The sequence below is a fragment of the Empidonax traillii genome, unplaced genomic scaffold (assembly GCF_003031625.1).
Source record: "Empidonax traillii isolate 1590-97213 ecotype Southwest subspecies unplaced genomic scaffold, ASM303162v1 scaffold575:size619451, whole genome shotgun sequence".
Taxonomy (NCBI): domain Eukaryota; kingdom Metazoa; phylum Chordata; class Aves; order Passeriformes; family Tyrannidae; genus Empidonax; species Empidonax traillii.
In genome coordinates, this window is record NW_020955768.1 from 148,481 (window position 1) to 169,331 (window position 20,851).

Consider the following 20,851-nt stretch of genomic DNA (forward strand, 5'->3'; position numbering starts at 1 on the left):
GGTTTGGGACCAAATTAAATTCTGACATAACTCTGGACGTTGGTGGTGTTTCACCATCGGTAAACGTGGCCAGTCTTAGGTTTGTGAGATTGACTCGCTCACAAATGGCCCGCTGAGTCACAGGTCAGTGGACAAGTTGCATTGGAATATTATTGACATTTCTGAAAAATAGGCTTTGATTCTTAACGTCTTTTTAAATCAGATTGCTTGGGTACTTTCAATGAAAGCATTGCAAATTGACTGTGATTTTAATCACCATTTTATCCGATTCTTTTTATTTTATTTTCTGTAAGAATCTAAAATACTGCATTTAAACGATCAGCCGTTGAAATAGATGATTGAATGATAAACAGTCTGGTTCTTGGTTTAGGGTAGGTGAGTGACTGGATCCCTGTGCTGGGACAGGTTTCTCTGATGATGTAAACTGGTGGAGCTGACAAGATGAACTGGCCCAGAGTAGGGATCCAGTGCATCCCCCCTGCTCCTGTGCTGCTGATACCCCCAGGGCCAGGTGGGAGAGCTGGCAGGGTGATGCTCACCAGCCACAGCTGCTGCTGCAGGGGGTTACCCCATTGGGATTACCCTATGGGGGTCACCCTGGGGTCAAGTGGCAGGTGACGACTTGAGGGGTGTTGAACCAAAATGGCCAAAACCAATTCAACATGGAATTTTGATCAATCGAGTTTAAAAAAAAAAAAAATCCTCGATGTTCAACGAAATCTTTTTTAATGATTGTGGAAAACGTAAAATAAAGCACGTTTGTTAGCACACTGCATCGTCCTGTTTGCTCTGTAGATTGAGGGGAGAAAAGCAAAGCCCGAATCTCCCCCTGCCTCAACTCCACCCCTGATAGGGGCTGGAGGGAGAAGCAGGAGAGGAGTGAGGTTTTCCTCCTTGTCTGAGCAAGACAGAGCCCTGTCAGGCAGCTGAGGAGTGGGAAAGCCCCTTGCCCAGCGTCTCGGGGCTGCTCTGCCAAGGAGGCTTTGGTGGGCACACCCCTGGCTGGGCTGGCCTGGGGCACTGCCCTTCTGCATGGGTGATGCTCATCAAGCCTTAGTGAAGATGGGCTGAGTGGGGAAGGGAAAACTGCCCCTGCAGCCTGGGGGACAGACGGTGAGGGCCTTGGGATCCTTTAATTCTGAGGATCAAAGGGTAACACCCAGTGCAGCTCCGTGGCACACCTTGGGGTCACAGGTTTACTTATGGTCCCAGCTCTGGCTTGGGGCATCCTTATCAAATCCAGGAGGATGGTTTCTTACTTGGGCTGGAAAGCAGAACTGGGACCACAGAGTTTGAGCAGAAGTCTCCAGAAATCACTCCCAGAGCCTGGCGTGTCTGTGGCTCTGCCTGTGCAGAGGTCAGAAGGGGTTTCACAACTGCAGCCAGGGCAGTTTTATGGTCTCTGTGCCAACAAGAGAAACTGAGGCAGAGAGGGGACCAGTGACTAACCCAAAGTCCACAACAGGGCCTTAGCAGACCTGGGAGAGGTGTGAGAAGCACCTGGATTCTAAACCTCTTTGGTCAAAGACCTGTGTGCCAGCTCTGCCAGCAGCCTCTGTTTCCCAGGGCTCCCCAGAGGATCTGGTTAAAAGCCTGTGAACAACAGCATTACCTAATTCTGCTCTTTCATATCCAGGCATCTGTGAGAGCAGAACTAGTCTGGTATGCCTGAGTTTGAATTTAGGTTGTGGTTTTTTTCTAACAGAGATTTTAAGATTTAGGGTTTCTGGGGTTCAAAGGTGAACAGGGCTGCATGAACAATTTCTGATTCCATTTGCTGCTGCTAGTACTAAGATTTGCCAAAAGCAGCAGTCGACCCCATTAGTCTTGAAGGATCTGTGATACTAGCAGAGATATGAAAATTCCCAGGAAAGGGTATTTCAAGTGCTGCACTAACCTTCTATAACTTTGACTGTGTTATTTTAAAGGAACTCTGCCTGCCTATGCACCATTTCTCTAGGAATGTAAAAATCCAACAACCATCACAAAAGCCATTCACATTAGCAGCCTCCTTGTGAATTTTAATTAACAGGAAATGCCACTCGCACATTGAAATTCAACATCCAGAATATCTCTGCTTCACTCCTTTGATGTTCCCCGTCCAATCCTGGACCAACAATCCACACGTTCTCCTGAGACATTCGGAGGAAAATCATTTTGGTTTATTTACAGTAGGAAAGCGTTTTGTAGTAGTGTCTTTTATCCCAGAAGCATTCAAGGCACTTTACAAGCCGTTCACACAGAAGAGCTGCTCTGTGGGTCCTTGCAGCAGGGAAGGATTCCGGGGCTGTGCTCAGCTGATCTGCACCCAGCAGGGATGCTGGAAGCTCAGGAGAGAAAGGGAAAGATTCAAAAAACAAACGAAAGCCCGACATGACAGGGGGAATTCAGCTGTTGCAGGTTAGAAAGCCTTAGTTCCCTTATCACATTTACTCCTCATGAGTCACTGGAAGGGTATTGCTGGGATTTTTCAATAGTTCTGTAGAAGACTTGATGTGGCTCTGTGTTACTGTAAGTTGTTAATTTGCATGTGATCTCAACAAGCAAAGATCCACCACTAATTGGCTAATCTTTCCCACACCCTCAATTTCTTGAATGGGCACAATAACATGATCCACAGGTGCTGATGATATTGCCATGGAGAAATACCTTCAGCCTTAGTGATTCTGTTTTAGCCCTCCATTTCTCTTCTTTACCCAGTCATTTTCTTAAGCTGTATAGTTCCTTTGCCCCACACTCTACCTGGGATTCAGCTGCTCCTTTATGATACACCTTCTCCCATCACTGTCATCACAGACTGAACTTGCAAGTGCCTTGGCACAGACCCACTGCAGTCTGCAAAGCAGGACTGGGTTTAAACTTGGTTTAAACCTCTGTCCTGGGTTTTTTTAAACCTCAGTGCCCATCCCTGGTCTGGGTAGAGCCAGGCTCTGCTTCCTGGCTACGATGCCAATAAAACCCTCTGATGTCTCAGAGTTCCAGCGAGATGCCTGCAGGCATGTGGGGCTCTGTCTTCTCCTTTAGTGCTAAAAAGTCAAAATCAGTGATGTTAGAAACTTTAGAGGTTGAGCTCCACAGAGACTGGAACTTGTCAGGAAAGCAAAGTCCCTTTCCACCACCTGGGAGTCGCACAGGGCAAGAAAAGGCACCTCAGAGCATTTCTCCTAATCTTCCTCAGTTTTCCTCAAAACTCTCCCACCCACAGACAGACTTCTTTAGTTTCTGAGTGGGAATGAGCCAGACCTCGAGGCCCTTGAGCAGAGTGTGACCACAAGATGTCACAGTTGCTTCGTGGCGCTGTGCGGTCCTGCCCTGCCCTTTCCCGGGGATCCCTCTGAACACACCACCTACTACAGAGGATCAGTTCTGGCTGTAAAATAGAAGATACCCTACATCTTGCCTGTGCTGTAGTGCAGCCTGCAGGGATCAATTCTGCTTTGAGGCAGAGGGGGAAAAAAATCTAACTCTGACTTTGCAAACAAACTGACTTTGCCAGAGTTCCTGCTCAGTTTCCCCACAGACTTCAGGTGCCTTTGCCAGATGATGTAGCAGACTCAGAAAAACACTCACCACAATGCTGTGGACTTGAGGGTTTTTTGTTCTTCATAGCCTATTGCTAAACGTTTATTTTTTTTTTTTTTTGCTGCCCCAGAAAGCTGCCTGTGTAGGCTGGACAGGGTCCCAGGGGCTGATGTGAATATCAGCTTGCTCTGAAGCAGAGCGAGAAGGAAGTTTAGTCTTAGGAGAAGCCGATGAGCCTTGCAGGATCCAGCCATGGGCCTTTTGGGCCAGTCCCTTATAGTTGAATTCAAGCCCTAATTCATGGCCCGTGCAAGCAATTGCTATGGCTGCTCCAAACAAACAGCACTTTCTTTCCCGCCCGCCTGGCTGGTGCCTCTTCCCGGCTGGAGCCGGTCAGGAGTTTCTCATCCGGCCCCCGTGCTCCAGGGCACCAGGAAGAAAGCTTTGCTCCACCAGCCACAGGGGGAAAAAACAAAACTTTTTAACTCCAAAGCAGAGTTGTTGAGAGGAGCAGCAGGGGCAGAAGGGGCCTTGCAGAGGAGGCAGGCGGGGGTTCGCTCGGCCTCTCGCTCTCGTTATTCCTCGTCCTCCGGTGCCGCTGCCGTGGGGTCTGGCCACGGCCCCTGGGGAAGGTGCTGCTCTCCCAGCTCTCTCTGCAGGGCAGAGCCCCACGTGCTTTGTCCCCAGGGGTGGCCTGACCTCCAGCCCTTTGCCCTTTCCCGCCCAGGGGAGCATGAGAACATCCCGGGGGTCTGGCGGTTCCCAGCTCGGCACGGCACAGCCGCTCCCGTCAGGAACGGGCTCAGCTGGGTGAGCTGCGTCACCTTTGCCCGCAAGTGGTGGCTTAGCACGAGAGTGTCTGGCAAAGGGGCGCGTTTGGTGGGAGCCAGGGAACGTTCCTGTAATTCCACGGGCTCAGAACCAAAGAGAAACCGCCGTGGTGGGTTCCTGTCTCCCGGTGAGCAAGTTTGGTGGCTGGAGCTCCGTGCCCTGCACATCCTGGGGGTCAGGAAAGTCGGTCCCGTGGGGACTGCACCTCCTGGCCTGTGCATCTGAGTGCTCCTCCACAGTTTGGGAATCCTGACTGTGCCTGGGTTTTCTCTGCAGTGGATTTACCGGCTACAGGGAATCGGGAAAGGTTCAAGTGTGAAGAATCATTTTTCCTCTCCCAGGACTGTGAGATGAGCCTCGAAGCAGCCTGTGAGCCCTGCACGCAGTTTCAGCAGGGAGCAGCAGCCTGTCAGAACAGAGGAGCAGTTACCAGCACATGTTTTGCTGGATCCTGCCATGCCCTCTGTGCCATGACTGATGTCTGAAAGGGGAAAAGCTCCCCTTCACCCTGAGAGAGACTCCAGCCCTGCTGGTCGCTGGTGGGCAGTGTGAGGAGTAGTCATCTGATTTCCCAACAAGGGATGGTGACACCCCACGTTCCATGTGATGCTTGTTCCATCTTTGTCAGCCCATATGTTATTGACTCATTTTTTGCAGCCATCTCTGCAATAACAGTGAGACCAGAAGAGGTGGAAAGCCCAAGCAGGGCTGTGCATCCAGGGGTGTTATCCCCTGGGCTTCACACACCACCTTTGCCCCACTCACTTCAGGAACTGCTGGTCTGAGTTGCCTTAAAACATCTTATTTTTTTGAGTTCTGGCTCTCTGGTGCTGTCCTGGTTTTTCTACCCTGCCTCTCCTAACGGCCACATCCCAGATCCTCTCTCAGAGCAATAAGGCACTGGAGCATGGAGAGGTTTCGAGCAAGTCTGGGGTGCCTCACTGCTGCTGGGTATGTAGTGTCTTCTCTAAATCTCTCTTTCCCTCTGTCTTGATAGCTGTTGTACAGTCTTTTTCCACTGAAAACCTCCTTTGCTGGTGAAAAATCTCCCTCAAAGGAGAGCTGAGGCTGCTGTCAAGCAGCAGGAGATGGGAATTGCCTGGCTGGGGACAGGCTCTTCTTCCCCACCAGGTTTTCTGGTCTCCAGGGAGTCACTCCAGATGTAAGGCCTGAGAAATTATATTCTTTCCCAGATGTTTGTTTCCATTAGAGGTTTAAATAGCTTAATGGGACATTTCATCCTGTCTGTAGTGGCCAAATTCTTGTCCTTGGAGATTCCCCTGGCCCTGCAGCTTCAGTGTGAAACTGTTTTCTCTGTTCAGTTCTCTGTTTGTCACACTTAAACCTGCAGATTTGTGTTTGGCCTCCTCTTAAGGGGCAGAGAGAGCAGAAACCTCCCTCAACTGCCTCTCATCCATATAGCACCTTGTAAATAGAACTTGCCTTGTAAATACAGCAGCCAGGAGCCTCCTCTTTCTCACTCCAACATCCTCTAAGTAATAACTAAAGACACACTCAGCCACTGCCAATGATTTGACCCCTCAGAATGACTCTATTATGGTTTTTATGGAATAACACAAGGCTTTCCTGGGCTTACATTAAAGGAGGAGCTGTTGCATAGTACTTGATATTTGATCTTTCAGGAAATGCCTTGAACTTCCCAGTCCTGCTGCTTCCAGGGGAGATCTTGGTCCCAGCTACTCATCTTAGCAGGGAAGTAGAGAAGGGTGAGACCAGAAGCACTCAGAGAAGGACATTATAAAGACCCATAAGGGATCATCTTAAGAAAGCCCCCCAATAACATGTTTATGTACACCCAGGTACCTGTTCTTTTTACAGGGTGAGCGCCCGTGTCTACTGTGAAGACTTTCTCTTCCCAAAGGTGCACAGAACCGTGGCAGACCTGTGGTGGGTTTACTCCAAACCCGTCCCAGCAGACGGCAGGGAGCTGCTGACCTTGTTTCTGCAGTGCTCCTGCATCACAGCCCTGACGGGAGGCCTCTTTTACAACTGGATGTTTGCTTCCCTGGAGTACCCCTGGCATCTCTCCGCTGCAGCCTCCATCTCCTTCAGCCTGCTCCTTCTGCTGACCCTGCTCCTGGTGCACCCTGCCCGCTGTGTGTTCAGCATGGCCATGCCCACGCTGGGCACCAAGCAAGGCAGGAAGCTCCTCCTGTCCACCTGCGTCGTGATCTCGGTGGTGAACATAACCCCCAACATCGCCAGCAATGTTCAGACCATCCTGCAGGTCATCAAGTGCATCTGCAAGAACTCCTCTGACAGCCTTCTGAACTCCACTGCCCTGCTACAGGCAGCCTCCCAGGAGTTTGGGGGTGCCATCCAAGAGGCTGTTCATCTGTTCACCTTTTACAAGCCTATGGATGGACGCTTTAGGTTTTCATCTCTCCAGAACACCTCCTCCATTTACCAAAAAATGGACCTTGCTGGTGAGAAAATTAGTAGGGACTTTTTGTCTGCTGAGGTGCTGGTCAAGGATTCTGTAAGAATAGGCAACAGGCTGGTTGCTGGTTTCTCCATGCTCTACCTCTGCTTCGAGTCCACCTGGTATTTGAAAAATTATCTCACCAACCTCCGCTTCGACAATTTTTACATCACCAGGAGGCTGGAGCGTTTGGCTGTGGACAGAAAGGCAGCTCACCTGCTGGTGGGCTCATCCAAAAGCCTCATCCGCCCCACAGGCTTGAGGCTGTCCCGGGAAGAAGGGGTGCAGTGCCTCCTGCAGGCCCTGCTGCTCACCCTGGCCCTGCTGCTGCTGCTGCTGCTGGTGGCGATGGAGCACCTCGCCTTCAGCGTGGCAGACGCTGCGGTGACAAGGGCAGCTCAGTTCTCCGTGGTGCCCGTCACCCTCCACATCAAATACAAGGTGAGTGCTGGGGGCCCCTGGGCTGCCCTGCACGGGGACCCTGCTGTGTGTCACATCACACGAGGTGCTGGGGGGGATTACAGTCCTTGTGCTCTGATTTACACGCTCCTGGCCTTCCCTCCCCAGCAGCCTGATGGACAAACCACAGGCTTGAGGTGGGGAGAGAAGGCAGAGACACAACTTATGCATCAGATAGCAGAAAAACACCTGCTCCAAAGTGCAGCCCCTTGGGAGCGAGGAGGGGAGCAAATAGCGCCTCATGCTGCAAAGACACTGCTAGCAGCAGGCAGTCAGACATCCCTGCGTCTCCAGGTCCCTTCCCTGGGCAAGGTGGAGGAATGGGAGTCCCTGTGGCACTGTCCATCCACTACAGAGAGGGTGCAAGCCCAAAAGGAAGCCCAAAAGCTGATGAACACCGAGGATTTCTCCTCATCTGATTGCCCTGGCTGTTTTTTAAGTAGAAAGCCCCTCTCGCTGGCTTCATTTTCACCCCATTCAATCCTTTTCACAAACCTCTCCAGTTTGTGTCTCAATATCCTTTATCTGGACTTGTTCTGGTTTGGTGTTTCATGTTCCCTCTTCTGTCACGCAGCTCTCTCCCCTCCCCAGCCTCAGGATCCTCAGTGCAGGCACCTGCTTACGACGGATTTAAAAGAAAATAATCAGGCTCTGATTTTCAGATACACAGCCTGGGTGCATATCTGGATGCATACCATCAGCTGCTGTCTGGATGATGCCTTTCACCACGAATCTCACACACTGAATAGCTGCTGTGATCTCTGTAACAGCACATAAAGATGACAGGACTGGGTCTCACCGTGCTGAGTACTCAGCACCTGCACAGTCACTCTCACTCAGGCTGAGGTGTACAGACACTTCAATGTCTTTCTCCTAGTGCTGTAAGGTGATTCCACATCCCCAGGCTGATGTTTCTGTAGAAACCAGTTGATTTTAGTTTGTTCACACTCCATTCACCTTTTAACTCTCTTTATTTCAGGCTAAAATAGGGATCCTGCCTTCTTTTATCGAAGGTTTCGGGTTTCCTCCTGAGGAATTTCCACTTCGGGATTTCGAGCAGAACTACCACCACCACCTGATCTCCAGCTCTGCCCACTGCAGGATCAGCCCCCCAGTGCCTCCCAACCCCTCTGTGCTGCTCGTTGTGGGGCTGCTCTTCTGCATCCTCTACTCCACCGTGTTCCTGGAGACCTACGCTCGCCGCCTGTGCCGAAAAACAGTGGCCTCCTTCTTCCCCAGCTGGGAGGAGAAGAGAGCGCTTTACCTCTACAGGAAGCTGGTCAGGAGGCAGAAAAAGGAGCAAAACTGTGTGCAGAACTAAGGGTGCTTTTGGAAATGGAGGGGTTGTCTGAGAGCCGTGGCAGTGGCTCGGCACAGGCTCCCGCGAGGGCATCACACGTTGAGTTTTCCAGAGTGAGAGAAGTGTTGGAGTCTGGGGAAAAACATTTGCCATAAAAAAAAAAAAAAAGAAAAAAAAAAGAAAAAAATTAAATGTCCCATTTTGCATCAGTTTGAGAAAAATGGGCTAATTTTTTTTACTATTATTATTTTATTTTATTTATCCAGAAGGTCTGGAGTCAGCTGTTCCAGGAGGTGGGAGATGGCTCATATGACTTGGAGCATCTCTGCAGCATTAGCCAAGGCTAACTGCTTACTGGAAATACATGGGAGATGGGGTAGAGAAAGAGCTCATTCACCTCCTCCACCATATCCATGCTGGAAGAAGCACACACTTCCTTTCTCAGGTTATACCTTCAGGCAGCAAGAAAGGAAACTCATTTGAGTTGATTAATTTCATTTTCAAGGAGTTTTTCTCTCAGGTTTCATGCATAGGAACCTGGGTAGACTAGATAAATTTAGAATAGAGTTTATTCACCTTAGAAAGTGTCATTTCAGCCTGCTGGAGTAAATTCAAGACCAATATCACCATGAGAGGCACATCCTGGGCATGGGTGGAGGGGATGGAAATCAGCACATTAGGACTTTAAAAAATCTCTTCAAAATGGCTGTCCAAAATAAAATACAAATAAAATAGCTGAAGAGGATGAGAGCAACCAATAAAGGTCAGTTTGGGTGTCGGTCTCTTTTCCCAAGTAACAAGTGATAGGATGAGAGGAAACAGCCTCAAGTTGTGCCTCAAGAAGAGGTTTAGATTGGGTTTTAGGAAAAATTTCTTAAAGGCTTATGAAGCATGGGAAAAGGCTGCCCAGGGCAGTGGTGGGGTCACCATCCCTGGAGAGATTTAAAAGACTTGTGGCACCTGGGGACACAGTTTAGTGATGGCCTGGGATAAGGGTTGGGCTTGATGACTTTAAACGCTGGGCTGTTTCAAACTCAGAAACTATGTCATTGCATCCAAAATGCCTAAATCCATCACTAGGGCAGCATCTGAAGTGTGTTATTTTTGAAAGAGAGGCAGATCAGATATCCCTGTAAGGGCAGGAGCCAGAGGAGGGGGAGATCAATCCGTGCCAGGTCATAAACAAAGCAACTTCGCAGCTTCATTTCTTCGAAGCACCTCTATTATTTTTCTCCCTTCTTCCATTAGTCTTCATTAAGGTAATTATTTGACATAATGCACCTCAATGAGATTAAATGACAGAAGTGAAGTGGCAGCTGCTGCCAGATGCACCAAATTTTCTCGCTTCCAAGGTACTTGAAGCAAGTAAGTCTGGATTATAATTTTTTAAGCATCTATTTAAGAAAACCCTGGTGCATTCATCTCCCCAGTTTTCTTAATTCCCTGCTGTTCTGATGATTAATCCAAGCACCTTTTTGCCTCTACAGCGGGGGGGGGGGGGCTTTGTCATGGGCTTTCTCGAGGAAATGCTTCCGAGTAGCCAAAATTATCTGGAGTCAGGGGTGAGGGAGAAGAGAGGAGCATCTCCAGCCAGCAAACCATCCCAGCAGCATGTCCCCTTCCAACAGGAACATCTTTTCAAAACGTTTGGCCTTGGGAAGACTCATCCTTTTGGCAGGAGATGAGCGTTAATGAAGAGCTTGTGCAGCACATCAGTCACGATGGTGCCCACTCGGGCTGTCACGCTTCCCCCGGGCAGGGGAGCTGGCAGGAGGTAGAAGCTGCTGGAAATTGCTTTGCTGTTCCTCAGCCAGATAAAGGTGTGACAAAAACAGCAAAAACATCACCATTACAGAGCCATTGTGTACCCTGGAGATGGGAGCTGCCTCGCCAGGCTTTGCTTAATGGCGCGACAGAGAAATGCCGAACACACGAACCAGCAGGCAACGTTCATTTATTCACATATTTTTTATTAAGTATGACTAAATGTACAAGCCTTGTTATTTGCTAAGGGATTTCCACTCCTCAGAGCCCCTTTATGCTCATTGTGGCTTCTCATTTCTTTTGTTTTCACTCAGCACGTCCCTCCTGTCCCACAGGCAAGAGGACACAGGGGCCGAGGCTTTGCCCTGTGTCACTGTCACCTACCCTGGAACTCCTGATTCCCTTGGAGGGAATCACCCTGTGGTGTGTTTTAGTGGGTTTTTCAAGGGTAAAATATATGCTAAGTTCCTGCTCATGGCTGGCTGGCAGGCAAGAATGAATGGCCTTAATATACTGAGGAGCAAGTGCACATTATTCCACTCAGACAGTCTCTAGGAAAGATCTCAAAATCAGCCCCAAATCTGCATCTACCAGAGCAAACAGCCAAGCAAACAAAAACCTCACTCCACAGGTGTTTCCTGATTTTTAAGCAAACTTTATTTTTATTGCATTTATCCTATCCACACTATTTGCACTGTTATTTCTACAGAGAAGCAACATTTCCATGCACCAAACTTTAGAGAAGGAACTATTAATGAACATAAATAAAAGCAAATAAAGACATTTCATAGTGTTTTGTGTGCAAGGGTTTCCCTGGTCCTGGCTCTTTCTAATGCAGGTTGTGTCAGGGCTTCATTCTGAACTCAGTGCCTCACATTAGAAAATATCCAAATTAGTTGTAACTAATTTCCAAATTAGTTGTAGAGGGCCTTCATCCTGCCACAGAGACAGTTGAAATGAGGTAGAAGCAACAACTGGGGCAGAAGAAGTTCTGTATTTCTTTGCTGATGAGCAACTGAGGAAATGAAATCACCAGATGAGATGTTTTAAACACACAGACATAATGTGAAAAAGTTTCCACAAGTTTCTCACTTATCTGCTGGGGAGCCTCAGTCACTTCTATGACCCAGACAGTTGAGTGGAGAGCAGTGATGGAGTTTGGTGATGAAGAACTTTACAGACACCCCTTCCAGTGGTCCCTGGGTATTTGGATCGCTGCTGACTGAGGACCTGGAGCATTTTGTCACCCCTGTGGTGGAGGGACTGTCATTGCACGGGGGTTTCTGCTGGGAAGGTGTGACACCCAGCCGCAGGGTGAGCCCCAGAGCTGGACACCAGGTGAGGGTGCAGGGAAGGGCAGTGGGGGCAGAGCTGGGCACTGCTGCACTCCTCAGGTGTGCAGCCTGGTGCTGTACCACGTGCCTGTTGTTGCAGCGTTATGGCACTGACATTTAGATGTCACAGCATATGAAATAACCCATAATTGCAGTCTAATTGTTCTTGCCAGAGTTTTATTCTTTCATTACATTGCCTGCAGAGCTTTTGTCTCCCTTCAGCATCACTGGTGCTATTATCCCCCCAGGACACCCCTCCAGCACAGCATCCTAATTACTGTTCCAGGAACCGCCTGTCCCTGTCCCCACCCTGCCTGCTGCCCTCGGGATGAGCAACTTCAGAAATTCACGTTCTTACACCACAGGAAACAGAGGCAAAACTTCTCCCGTGCTCCAGCTGTGGTTCCACGGGGAGCTTTGCCGAGGAGCTGAACCACTGCAAGCACCCTGCGTGAGCCATGGTGGGGACCTGCCACCGGTGAGAGGCTCTGCAATGGCTGGCCCTGGCCAAGCTCCTCCTCTGCAATATCTGTTTTCATCTGTTTGCTGATTTCTGAGAAGTGAGAGGCTTTTTCCTTGAAGCCTCTGGTGGCGAACGCAGCGAGGAAGCCAGGGAGGGGAGAAGGGGTAAGTTTCCTCCAGTTTGTGAAAGTGGCCACACTTCAATTTCTTTAAAATTCCTTTAAATTTCTTTAAAATTTTAATTTCTTCAAAATCCAGTTATTAGCTGAAGAAAGATCACCAGTTCCTCTGTGTCCTCAAGGCACTTTCAAGACACGGTGCATCGCAGCTTTAATAACAACATATCTTTAGAAGAGATTATACAAACCAGCCAGAAATGTAACCAAAAACTAGGAGGGAACTGTGCCAGCCAGATGGGGAAGAGAAGAGCTTGAGATGACCCGCAGAGCTGCCTGTGCTCCCTGAACCTGGAAGCAACAACCCCTCCCTCTCCTTATTTGGGGCTGGGAAAGCATCATTTCCCTGTGACAGCATTGCCCCGGGCTCGGTTACAATAAGTGGTTGGATGGAGCTCCTTAAGCCTGGCACCAGCAGGTCCATCAGGGGAATGCTGCCTGCCCCATTTCCCAAGCAAAGAGCCTGAGGATATTCTTGTCATCACCACCTTCCTCTTCGTTGTTTTGCATTCCCTTGTCCTTCTCTTCATCCACAAAGTTTTCCATGTGCTGCTCCCTTCCACATCGTTGGCACAGCTGTGGTGCAGCCCAGGTCTGTGAGCTGGTCCCTCTGGAGCTGCTCACAGGGATCAGTAGAAAATCACCAGGTAGTTCATTTCTGTGTGCACTTGTCACTACCCAGTCGATTTTGCAACTGTTTAATTCCTTCACATCTGCCTTCTTTGCTTGGTTCGATCTCTAAGAGCATTAACCCATAAAGCCCCAAAGTGATTCGCTTCTTGGCTGTGACTCTGGAACACTGAAGGCGATTTGGACAGAACTTCTCTCTCCTTTGTCTTTCTGATGAGCAATAACTGCTGCTTCGGTGAGACTGACTCACATCCCATCTCCAATAGCACTTGCCAGCCCTCAGGCTGCTTTGCAGAACCATGAGCACCTTCCTTCCTGGTCCCTGTTAACCTGCAGGGTGCAAAAGTGGGAATTACTTCCCCTCCATCACCTGCAATTCAAAATTTGGCCATTGCCTAGGGCCCTAAACCCAGCAACAAGTCCCTCAAAACCACCTGTGGCTTCTGTCACTCCATTTCCCCACTGGCACTGTGTGGGTGCAGCCTCTGTGTCCCAGCTCTAACAGCAGAAGTTTTATGGGTTTAATATCTGCAGGTTATGAAGCCCTAGGGAATGGAGAGGTGTTTTATCACAGATTTGGGTGAGAGGATCACTTTCTCCCAGCTTTGTTTACTAAATATGTGAAGCCACAGAGGTCTTTGCAATCTTTTCCCCCAGGTTTGTACAGACCAGGCTTAGAAATTTGCCTGTGAAATGCTGGACTTGAATCACCCAGCATCAGGACGATCCTTCCTATTTTGGATATGCACCTCAGTGTCTGGGATTAACAGGGATTAAAAGCAAGCTCTCCCCTTGTCCTTTCCTCATCCACAGGTTAGGGGACCCTTAGTATTTATCCCTGCAGAAACAATTGCTCTTTCAATATGAAAAAGCATTTTCTGACTGAGTGCTGAGACATCAGGAGCCAGAATGGAGCTGGCAGCAAATTCTGGCTACTCCTGTCCATCAGGGAGATATCAGACACCCCAGCCTGACCATCAGGGAGATACCAGGCACCCCTGCCAGGGTGGGGGGAACAGTGGACCCTGAGGCTGGGCTGGGAACACGAGGAACCCACAGCCCGGAGTCCTGGAGTGGACACAGTGCTGGGGAACTCTCAGCCCCTGCGTCTCTGCACCCTGGCTTCTCTAACCTGCAACCCCATCCCCTGCCTGGGCTCCTTCCTCCTCCTCTCCTGCTCAGCAGAGCGCTAGGACCCGGCGGGAGAAGGCGGGGGATGCCGGTGGGAGGCGATGGGGGGTCCCGGGGGTGGAGGTATCCCTGACGGGGATGCAGGCGGTCCCGAGGGAGTCCTGGTGATTCCTGGGGGTCCCGGCGACTGAGGGAGGTCCTGGAGGGTCCCGGGAGCTGGGGGTCCTGGGCAGTCCCGAGTGGTTCTCAGGGCTGGGGACTCCTGGAGGGTCTCGGGGACTGGGGGGGGTCCTGACCGCTCCCCGCCCCTCTCGATGGGGAGTTTGCAGGGGAGGGGGGTGCAAAGAGCCAGGCGGCTGCAAGACTTGGGGTGAATGGTTGGAAAGAAGGGAGGGAGGAGCCCGGGGTGGGCGGGAAGGCGGGGAGGGGGCGCGGGGGCAGCCCCGGCTCCCGGCTCTCGCCGAAAGGTTTGCGGGGCTCCTCCGCGAACGGCTGCGGGGACGATGGAGAACGGCTCGGGAGCAGCGCTGGGCGGCAGCGGCAACCAGAGCCTGGGTAGGATGCCCCGGCAGCCCCTGGAGCTGCAGGTGGTCACCATCCTGCTGGTGCTGCTCATCTGCGGGGTGGGCATCGCGGGCAACGCGATGGTGGTGCTGGTGGTGCTGCGCGCCAGGCACATGGTGACCCCCACCAACTGCTACCTGGTGAGCCTGGCGGTGGCCGACCTCATAGTGCTGCTGGCGGCCGGGCTGCCCAACATCTCCGAAGTGGTGGCTTCTTGGGTGTACGGCTACGCCGGCTGCCTCTGCATCACCTACCTGCAGTACCTGGGCATCAACATCTCCGCCTGGTCCATCGCTGCCTTCACGGTGGAGCGGTACATCGCCATCTGCCACGCCATCAAGGCGCAGCTCCTGTGCACCGTGTCCCGCGCCAAGCGCATCATCGCCTCGCTGTGGCTCTTCACCTCCCTGTACTGCCTCATGTGGTTCTTCCTGGTGGACACGACCCAGGTCACCTTCTCGGACGGGGCGCAGGTCAGCTGCGGCTACCGGGTCTCCAGAAGCCTTTACCTGCCCATTTACTTCTTGGATTTTGCCGTCTTCTACGTCATCCCGCTGGGGCTGGCGACCGTCCTCTACGGCCTCATCGCCCGCATCCTCTTCGTGAGCCCCCTGCCCGCCGCCCCGCAGCGTTCCTGCCCGGGCTCCGTGCACCAGGGCACCTCCCTGCAGCTCTCCTGCCGGGCCAACAAGGGGGCCCTGAGCTCCCGCAAGCAGGTAGGGGGTCCCTGAGGTGCTGAGACATGCCGGGCTGCAGGCAGCACTGCCAGGGGCTCGGGGCTTCGAGGGGTATTGTGGCACGGGATGAGGTGCCAGAGTGTTTTGCTTCCCTTTGTGGGGGCAGTGGAGGGGGTTGGTTTGCTGCAAAGAAGGCTCCCCCAGGCCTGGCTGGGGTCTGGCAGCACCGACGGGTTCCCCTGCGTGGAGCTGGACAGGGCTTCAGCAGCGCTTGGGAGCTGCAGGAGTGCAGGCATGTTTGCTGGTTAATTCATTACTGATGGCATCCCCCAGGAGGGGAAGGCTGGGTCACTTTATGCCAGTGAGACTCACCTCTCAGACAGTGTCCTGGGCAGGTGACCTCGGATTTAAAGGAGCAAAGGGAAAGGAGAGCTGCCTTCCCTCTGAGCCCAACCCTGGCTGCAGCACCCCCAGTCCCTGCAGCTGCGGAAGGTACTTCGATGTCACAGTGATGTGTTTGCCTCTCAGTGGTTCCTCTGTCATTCAGCTGCCTGCTCACTCCCCATATCCTTCTCCTTCCACCTCCTCCTGCCCTCATTCCCCCTCTTTCCCTGTACACGTGGACAATCTCTGCCTCACATTCCATCCCTTTGGACAGGTCAGCATCTAGACATGGGACACTCCTGCCTGTCCACTCTCCTGCTGCTTGCAGGAGGCCATCCCTTTCTGGATAGGCAGAGACACGGTCTGTTTTAAATGAAAGGGATGAATTTGGGAGTTTGTTTGGAGCCTACCCTAAAGTCCCTTTGTTTCCAACTCAATATCTTGTTGCCTGCCTTGCGCAGAAACCTCAATTTCCCAGAAGAGATGAGTCAGAGTCACGGAGGGGAAGCGACCAGCCCAGAGAACGAGCGTTTCTTCAAGGACTTCTAAGTCCTTCCAGTTCAGCTTTTCCTCCCTTTTTCTCCAGCACTGAAAGGTTTAAAGCCAGTGCTGACTTTCTGCAGAAGTGTTTGCCTGTTCTCCCGAGGCCCCACTGGCTGCTGTGGGAGCCTCGGGCAGGGTGTTCAGCAGCGAGAGCTGTCGATACAAGGCGGGTGGATGGACCTCTCCTTCCAGAGCAGCTGCTGGAGGGGCTGTGCCTCTCCCCCACCATCATACTGTGCCGTGGAGTGGCTGGGCTGCACAAAGCATGCTCCAGCGTCATTAGGACAAGTGGCTGTTGGGGCTGGATGAGGGGCACTCCAGCTCCTGGAAACATCCTGTGCTCTCTTTTCCTTTACCCTGGGAGTTCACTCGAGATCGTCATTACCTCCAGAAATATCTTAGCATGCAGGCTTCTCCTGGCTGGCCTGACATCATTAGGAATAAAGGTGGCACTGAGTTTTTAAAACTATAAAGCAGTTTTCCAGGCTTCCTGCGGCTGGGTGTGTGTAGCTCAGGAGGGCCCTCTGACCAGAGTACCCACATTCCTTCTCTGGTCTCTCTTTATAGAGGAGCTGGTTCTTCCAGGTTTTGCTCTTGCTCCTGCACAGCCCCAGCACTGCACCACTTTCAGGGCGTGAAGATGCTGCTCTTCCCTCACTGGCGCCTCTAAAACACTCAAATCCAGAGCAGGACAACACAAGGTGCAAGTTTTACTGTGTTTATCGCTGATACAAACGCCAGCCACTTCCAAGCACTTATTTCACCTGCTGGGGAGGGACCACTAGAGGGAGTGGGATTCCTAAAAAAAAAAGGATGTGCAGCTCAGGACGATGGCACGGGAACCAGGAGGGGGGACATTGGCCGGGGAGATGAGCTGCCCCTCATCTCTGGCATAGGGAACCAGGATGTTGTCAGGAATCTGCACAGCAGGTATTCTTGGCCATCCAGTAACACTGGTTTATGTGCTTAAAAGTAGTTTTCAGCTAAATATCAACTGGTAAAACATCCTCTTCTGTCTGCAAAGCCTTGTCTTGCTTCTGTCCACAGCTCATTGACAGCTGTTCTGTGCACACACTGGATGCAACAGAGTCCTGGCAAAACACTTGCAAAAATTGTTGTCCCTGAGCTGGTGCTACCCTGAGAGAGATGCTCGAAGGCTACAGCAAAGCTCTGGCTTTTTTGAGTTCAGCTTTTTTGTTGGGAGTCATAATTCAGGACTGCTGCAGAAAGTGATAAATGTCCCAAACTTTCCTGAGTGCTGATTAGGTTCATTTTTCACAAGAGCACCTCGAGTAAGTTCAGAGCACCTCAGCAAGGTGGAATGAGGAGAGGCACAGAGACAGGTTTCAACCAGTCATGCCAACACTGGAGGGGTTTTTTTCCCCAGGATGGAGATCCAAGAGTGAGTTTGGGATAAACCATCAGGTTTTATCCAGAGGAAGCATCCTGTGTCCACAGAACTTCGCTGCAGTCACACCCAGCTACAGCCATGAGGACTTGTAGAGATTTTGGCCATGGTCAGCAGTGTGGCAGGCAGCCCCTGTCCAGGAATAATTCTACAGACACTGGCTGTTGCCCACTAGGTAGGGTGGCCTAAGACCAAAAGCCTGTGAGATGTGTCTTGCTCTTCTGATTCCAGCCAGCCCTTGTAAAGGCATTGCAAAGCTCTGAAGCTTTTACTGACACCACTTGCACATTCTCTCATATCTTTCCCAAAAGGCAGCAAACTGTGGCAGCAAACAAGCTGGAATCTTAGCAACAGCCTCAGCACTCATTGTATCACTGTGAGATCTTATTCTGGGAAGTGTCCTCACATTTCCGTTAAACCACACACAGCAAATCCCTTCTATTTTGGCCTCAGCGTGGTAACAGTCCCTTTCTTGTAGGGAAAGTTTTGTTGCCACTACCAACCACCCCCAAATTCTACTCACAGCGTTACAGGAAGGCATAGTTCCTTGTGAGGAAGTAAAAAAAGCACTCCAAGAAAAGTTGAGAGACTGTAAATGCGATCTATGATTATTTCCATACCGAGAACTGGAGTTGTTGCACAACTCCCTCCTGACGTTTGCAACGCCACTGCCTTGATATGTGTGTGGCATCAGTGTTTAGTCATACTTTCCTCCGTGGGGACGTGTGGATTTTGTAAGTATTTGTTGCAGGAGGATTGTCACCTCCCAGAAATAGCTGTTGAAATTTATTAGGATCACTGGGGTTTCGGTACAAACACCCATTTCCCTAAACAAGCTTATGTTGAGTTGAGGGCAATTACTGCTCACTTCTGAATTCTCAGTTTCTTCTTGTTCCCACTATGTTAATGTAGTACTTCCCCAGTGTGCTGCAAATTAAAATAACCCATGCCAATTAGCTAAGTAACTCCCATATCAGCACAAGGAGGAATTTCTTTAAGACTCCTGACAGTCTCCTCTGCTCCCAGTGTTGCTCTGTGTCAGGAGCCTGTTTCCTGGAACAGTATATTTGATATAGGAAACTCTAGGCAGGGAGATGAGATATATCCTAGGGTATCCCAAAGCTTAGATCTCCACCTTTGGACAAGTATTTTCCCCACTGTTTTATTGTTATGTACAATTGTCAAGTTTTTGTTTTGTTTTGTTTTTTTTTTTTCTGGTACAGAAATTCCTATGAGTATCCTAGCCCATTTCCAGGATGGTGGATGGTTCTAAAGCATTTTAAAGGATCTTCAAGGATAGATGAAAACCTATAATTTAAGGGTTTACTTATGCAAGACTGTTTCCTGAGTAAAATGGTTTCAGGGACAAAGAGCTCCACAATTTGGGTGCCTGTTTTAAATGCTTAAAGTGAGATAAAAGCACTGTGTGAACTGAACGAGCTGTCTGCAGCACTTCTCCAGGCGGGAAGGTTCTGCTGGAGGTCCAGCATCACCTGACTATGTCTCTTTTTGCATATCCCCCTCCTGCAAGGTGACCAAAATGCTGGCTGTCGTGGTGGTGCTCTTCGCCCTGCTGTGGATGCCTTACCGCACGCTGGTGGTGGTGAACTCCTTCATGGACCCGCCCTACCTCAACACCTGGTTCCTCCTCTTCTGCCGCCTGTGCATCTACCTGAACAGCGCCATCAACCCCATCATCTACAACCTGATGTCCCAGAAGTTCCGGGCTGCCTTCAGGAAGCTGTACAAGTGCGAGGAGAAGCGCGCTGAGCACCCTGCCCCGTGCGCCGTCCCCGTGTCCTACAGCGTGGGGAAGGACTGCTCCCACCACAGCTCTGACCACAGCACTCCCCAGCAAGGGGACCTCAGCAGGCTCCCTGGGCCTGCAAAGAAGAGCAGGCAAATCCTGGGACCCTGAAAGGATGCAGGCTGTCCAGCTGTGTTGGGAAAACGCCGAGGGAAATGGCTTTGGCGCTGGCAGCAAGCTGCGTTTAACAAACACTCCTGCAGGGCATTTCACAAAGCACATCGTTAAAGGCGAATCAGTCGGGCTTTCCCTTCACGCTAATTTGTTCTTGTTTGGTGAAGTGTTTGGCACAGGTCGGTGTTTAGCATCTTTAAAGCATCTCTTGTAAATACAGCAGTGCCATTCTGTGTTACCAGTTGCTTGTTGAGCTGGGCCAAAGCGTTGAAAGGAAAACCCGGGAAGAGAAGAACATTCAAGGAAATAAGAAAACAACCTCTTTTTGCTGGAGCCATTTTCTTAGAGAGTGAGACTCTCCCACCCAAATTTACATGCCTCTGGCACAGACACCCCATGGGAGCTGCTTCTCCAGAGCCCTTTTGGAGTTAATGGGGACAATTAGGCACTTCTAAGCAGTGTCTCCTCTCAGCACAGTCCTCTGAGGAATACACAGCCCTGCTGAGGAGATCAGTGCCTCCCGAGATTTCATGGGGACACATTTATTGCTGCTGTCGTCTTGTGAGCAAAGTGGATATTCATAACCTTCAGCATCCAAGAAACCAGCCCAAGAACACTTGACCCAGACTTGCAAGAGACTATCTGGACTATGAGTAAAATGAAAAAGATTACACACGAGCCAAACCCGAAGGATCTTGCCAAATAAAACAAGTCTCAGCCACCAGTAACCCTCGAGTGACTGCAAAAAATTACTTGAACAGCCAGTGCAGCCTCACTAGTCAACACTGGTTTTCAGCAAACTATGGCGTTAAAAGATCTTAGAATTTTGCATCCACTCAGGAAAAATATCTGCGTGATATGTTTAAGAGCACAAGATGTTGGTAACTATTCTGCATCACTTGGCTGGGTGAGTCAGGACAAGACCTCAAGTTACCCTGGTGTGTCAGAACCGTCCAGGACCCATCTCATTGTGTGTAGGGTGGCTTTGCATGAATAATTATTATACTGTGAATTATTAAACCAGCTACTTTGCCCCTAAAATAACTATAGGATGAAGGAAGAGAATGATTTGAAACGTTCAAATTTGGAATTTAAGGATTCATGCCACTTTTGCACTCTTTTGTGTATATTGTGTGCATTGGGAATTTAGGCACAGAGTTCCTATTCACCGTTGTTGTGGAAGTTCTGCAGAGACATTTGGCATTTGCTTCTTGAAGAAGATGGAAGTGTTTTTGCTAACAGGGGAGAATTCGCCTGAAACAATATTTTCTCTGGTACAGATTTTGTTGGGTTTTTTTCCTC

The 20,851-nt window shown here is 50.5% G+C and overlaps 2 protein-coding genes across 2 annotated transcripts; both read left to right on the top strand.

The window, feature by feature from the left end:
- Positions 1–5,260: 5,260 nt before the first annotated feature.
- OCSTAMP (osteoclast stimulatory transmembrane protein) lies at positions 5,261–8,576 on the top strand. Its single transcript, XM_027898026.1, has 3 exons — positions 5,261–5,304; positions 6,193–7,237; positions 8,235–8,576. Exons 1-3 carry the CDS (start codon positions 5,261–5,263, stop codon positions 8,574–8,576), a joined length of 1,431 nt encoding a protein of 476 aa, XP_027753827.1.
- Positions 8,577–14,555: 5,979 nt separating this feature from the next.
- On the top strand, positions 14,556–20,020 carry LOC114064721 (thyrotropin-releasing hormone receptor-like). The gene is made up of 2 exons (XM_027898029.1): positions 14,556–15,332; positions 19,160–20,020. The coding sequence occupies exons 1-2, from the start codon at positions 14,556–14,558 to the stop codon at positions 19,544–19,546; spliced, it is 1,164 nt and encodes a 387-aa protein (XP_027753830.1). The 3' UTR covers positions 19,547–20,020.
- The last annotated feature ends 831 nt before the right edge of the window (positions 20,021–20,851 follow it).

Bases quoted from the DNA above. Each gene is read 5' to 3' on its own strand.
- OCSTAMP (XM_027898026.1), top strand. From the start codon at position 5,261: ATGGAGAGGTTTCGAGCAAGTCTGGGGTGCCTCACTGCTGCTGG. The intron at 5,305-6,192 runs GTATGTAGTGTC...TTCTTTTTACAG, and splicing joins GGGTGCCTCACTGCTGCTGG to GGTGAGCGCCCGTGTCTACT. The intron at 7,238-8,234 runs GTGAGTGCTGGG...TCTTTATTTCAG, and splicing joins CCCTCCACATCAAATACAAG to GCTAAAATAGGGATCCTGCC.
- LOC114064721 (XM_027898029.1), top strand. From the start codon at position 14,556: ATGGAGAACGGCTCGGGAGCAGCGCTGGGCGGCAGCGGCAACCAGAGC. The intron at 15,333-19,159 runs GTAGGGGGTCCC...CCCTCCTGCAAG, and splicing joins CCCTGAGCTCCCGCAAGCAG to GTGACCAAAATGCTGGCTGT.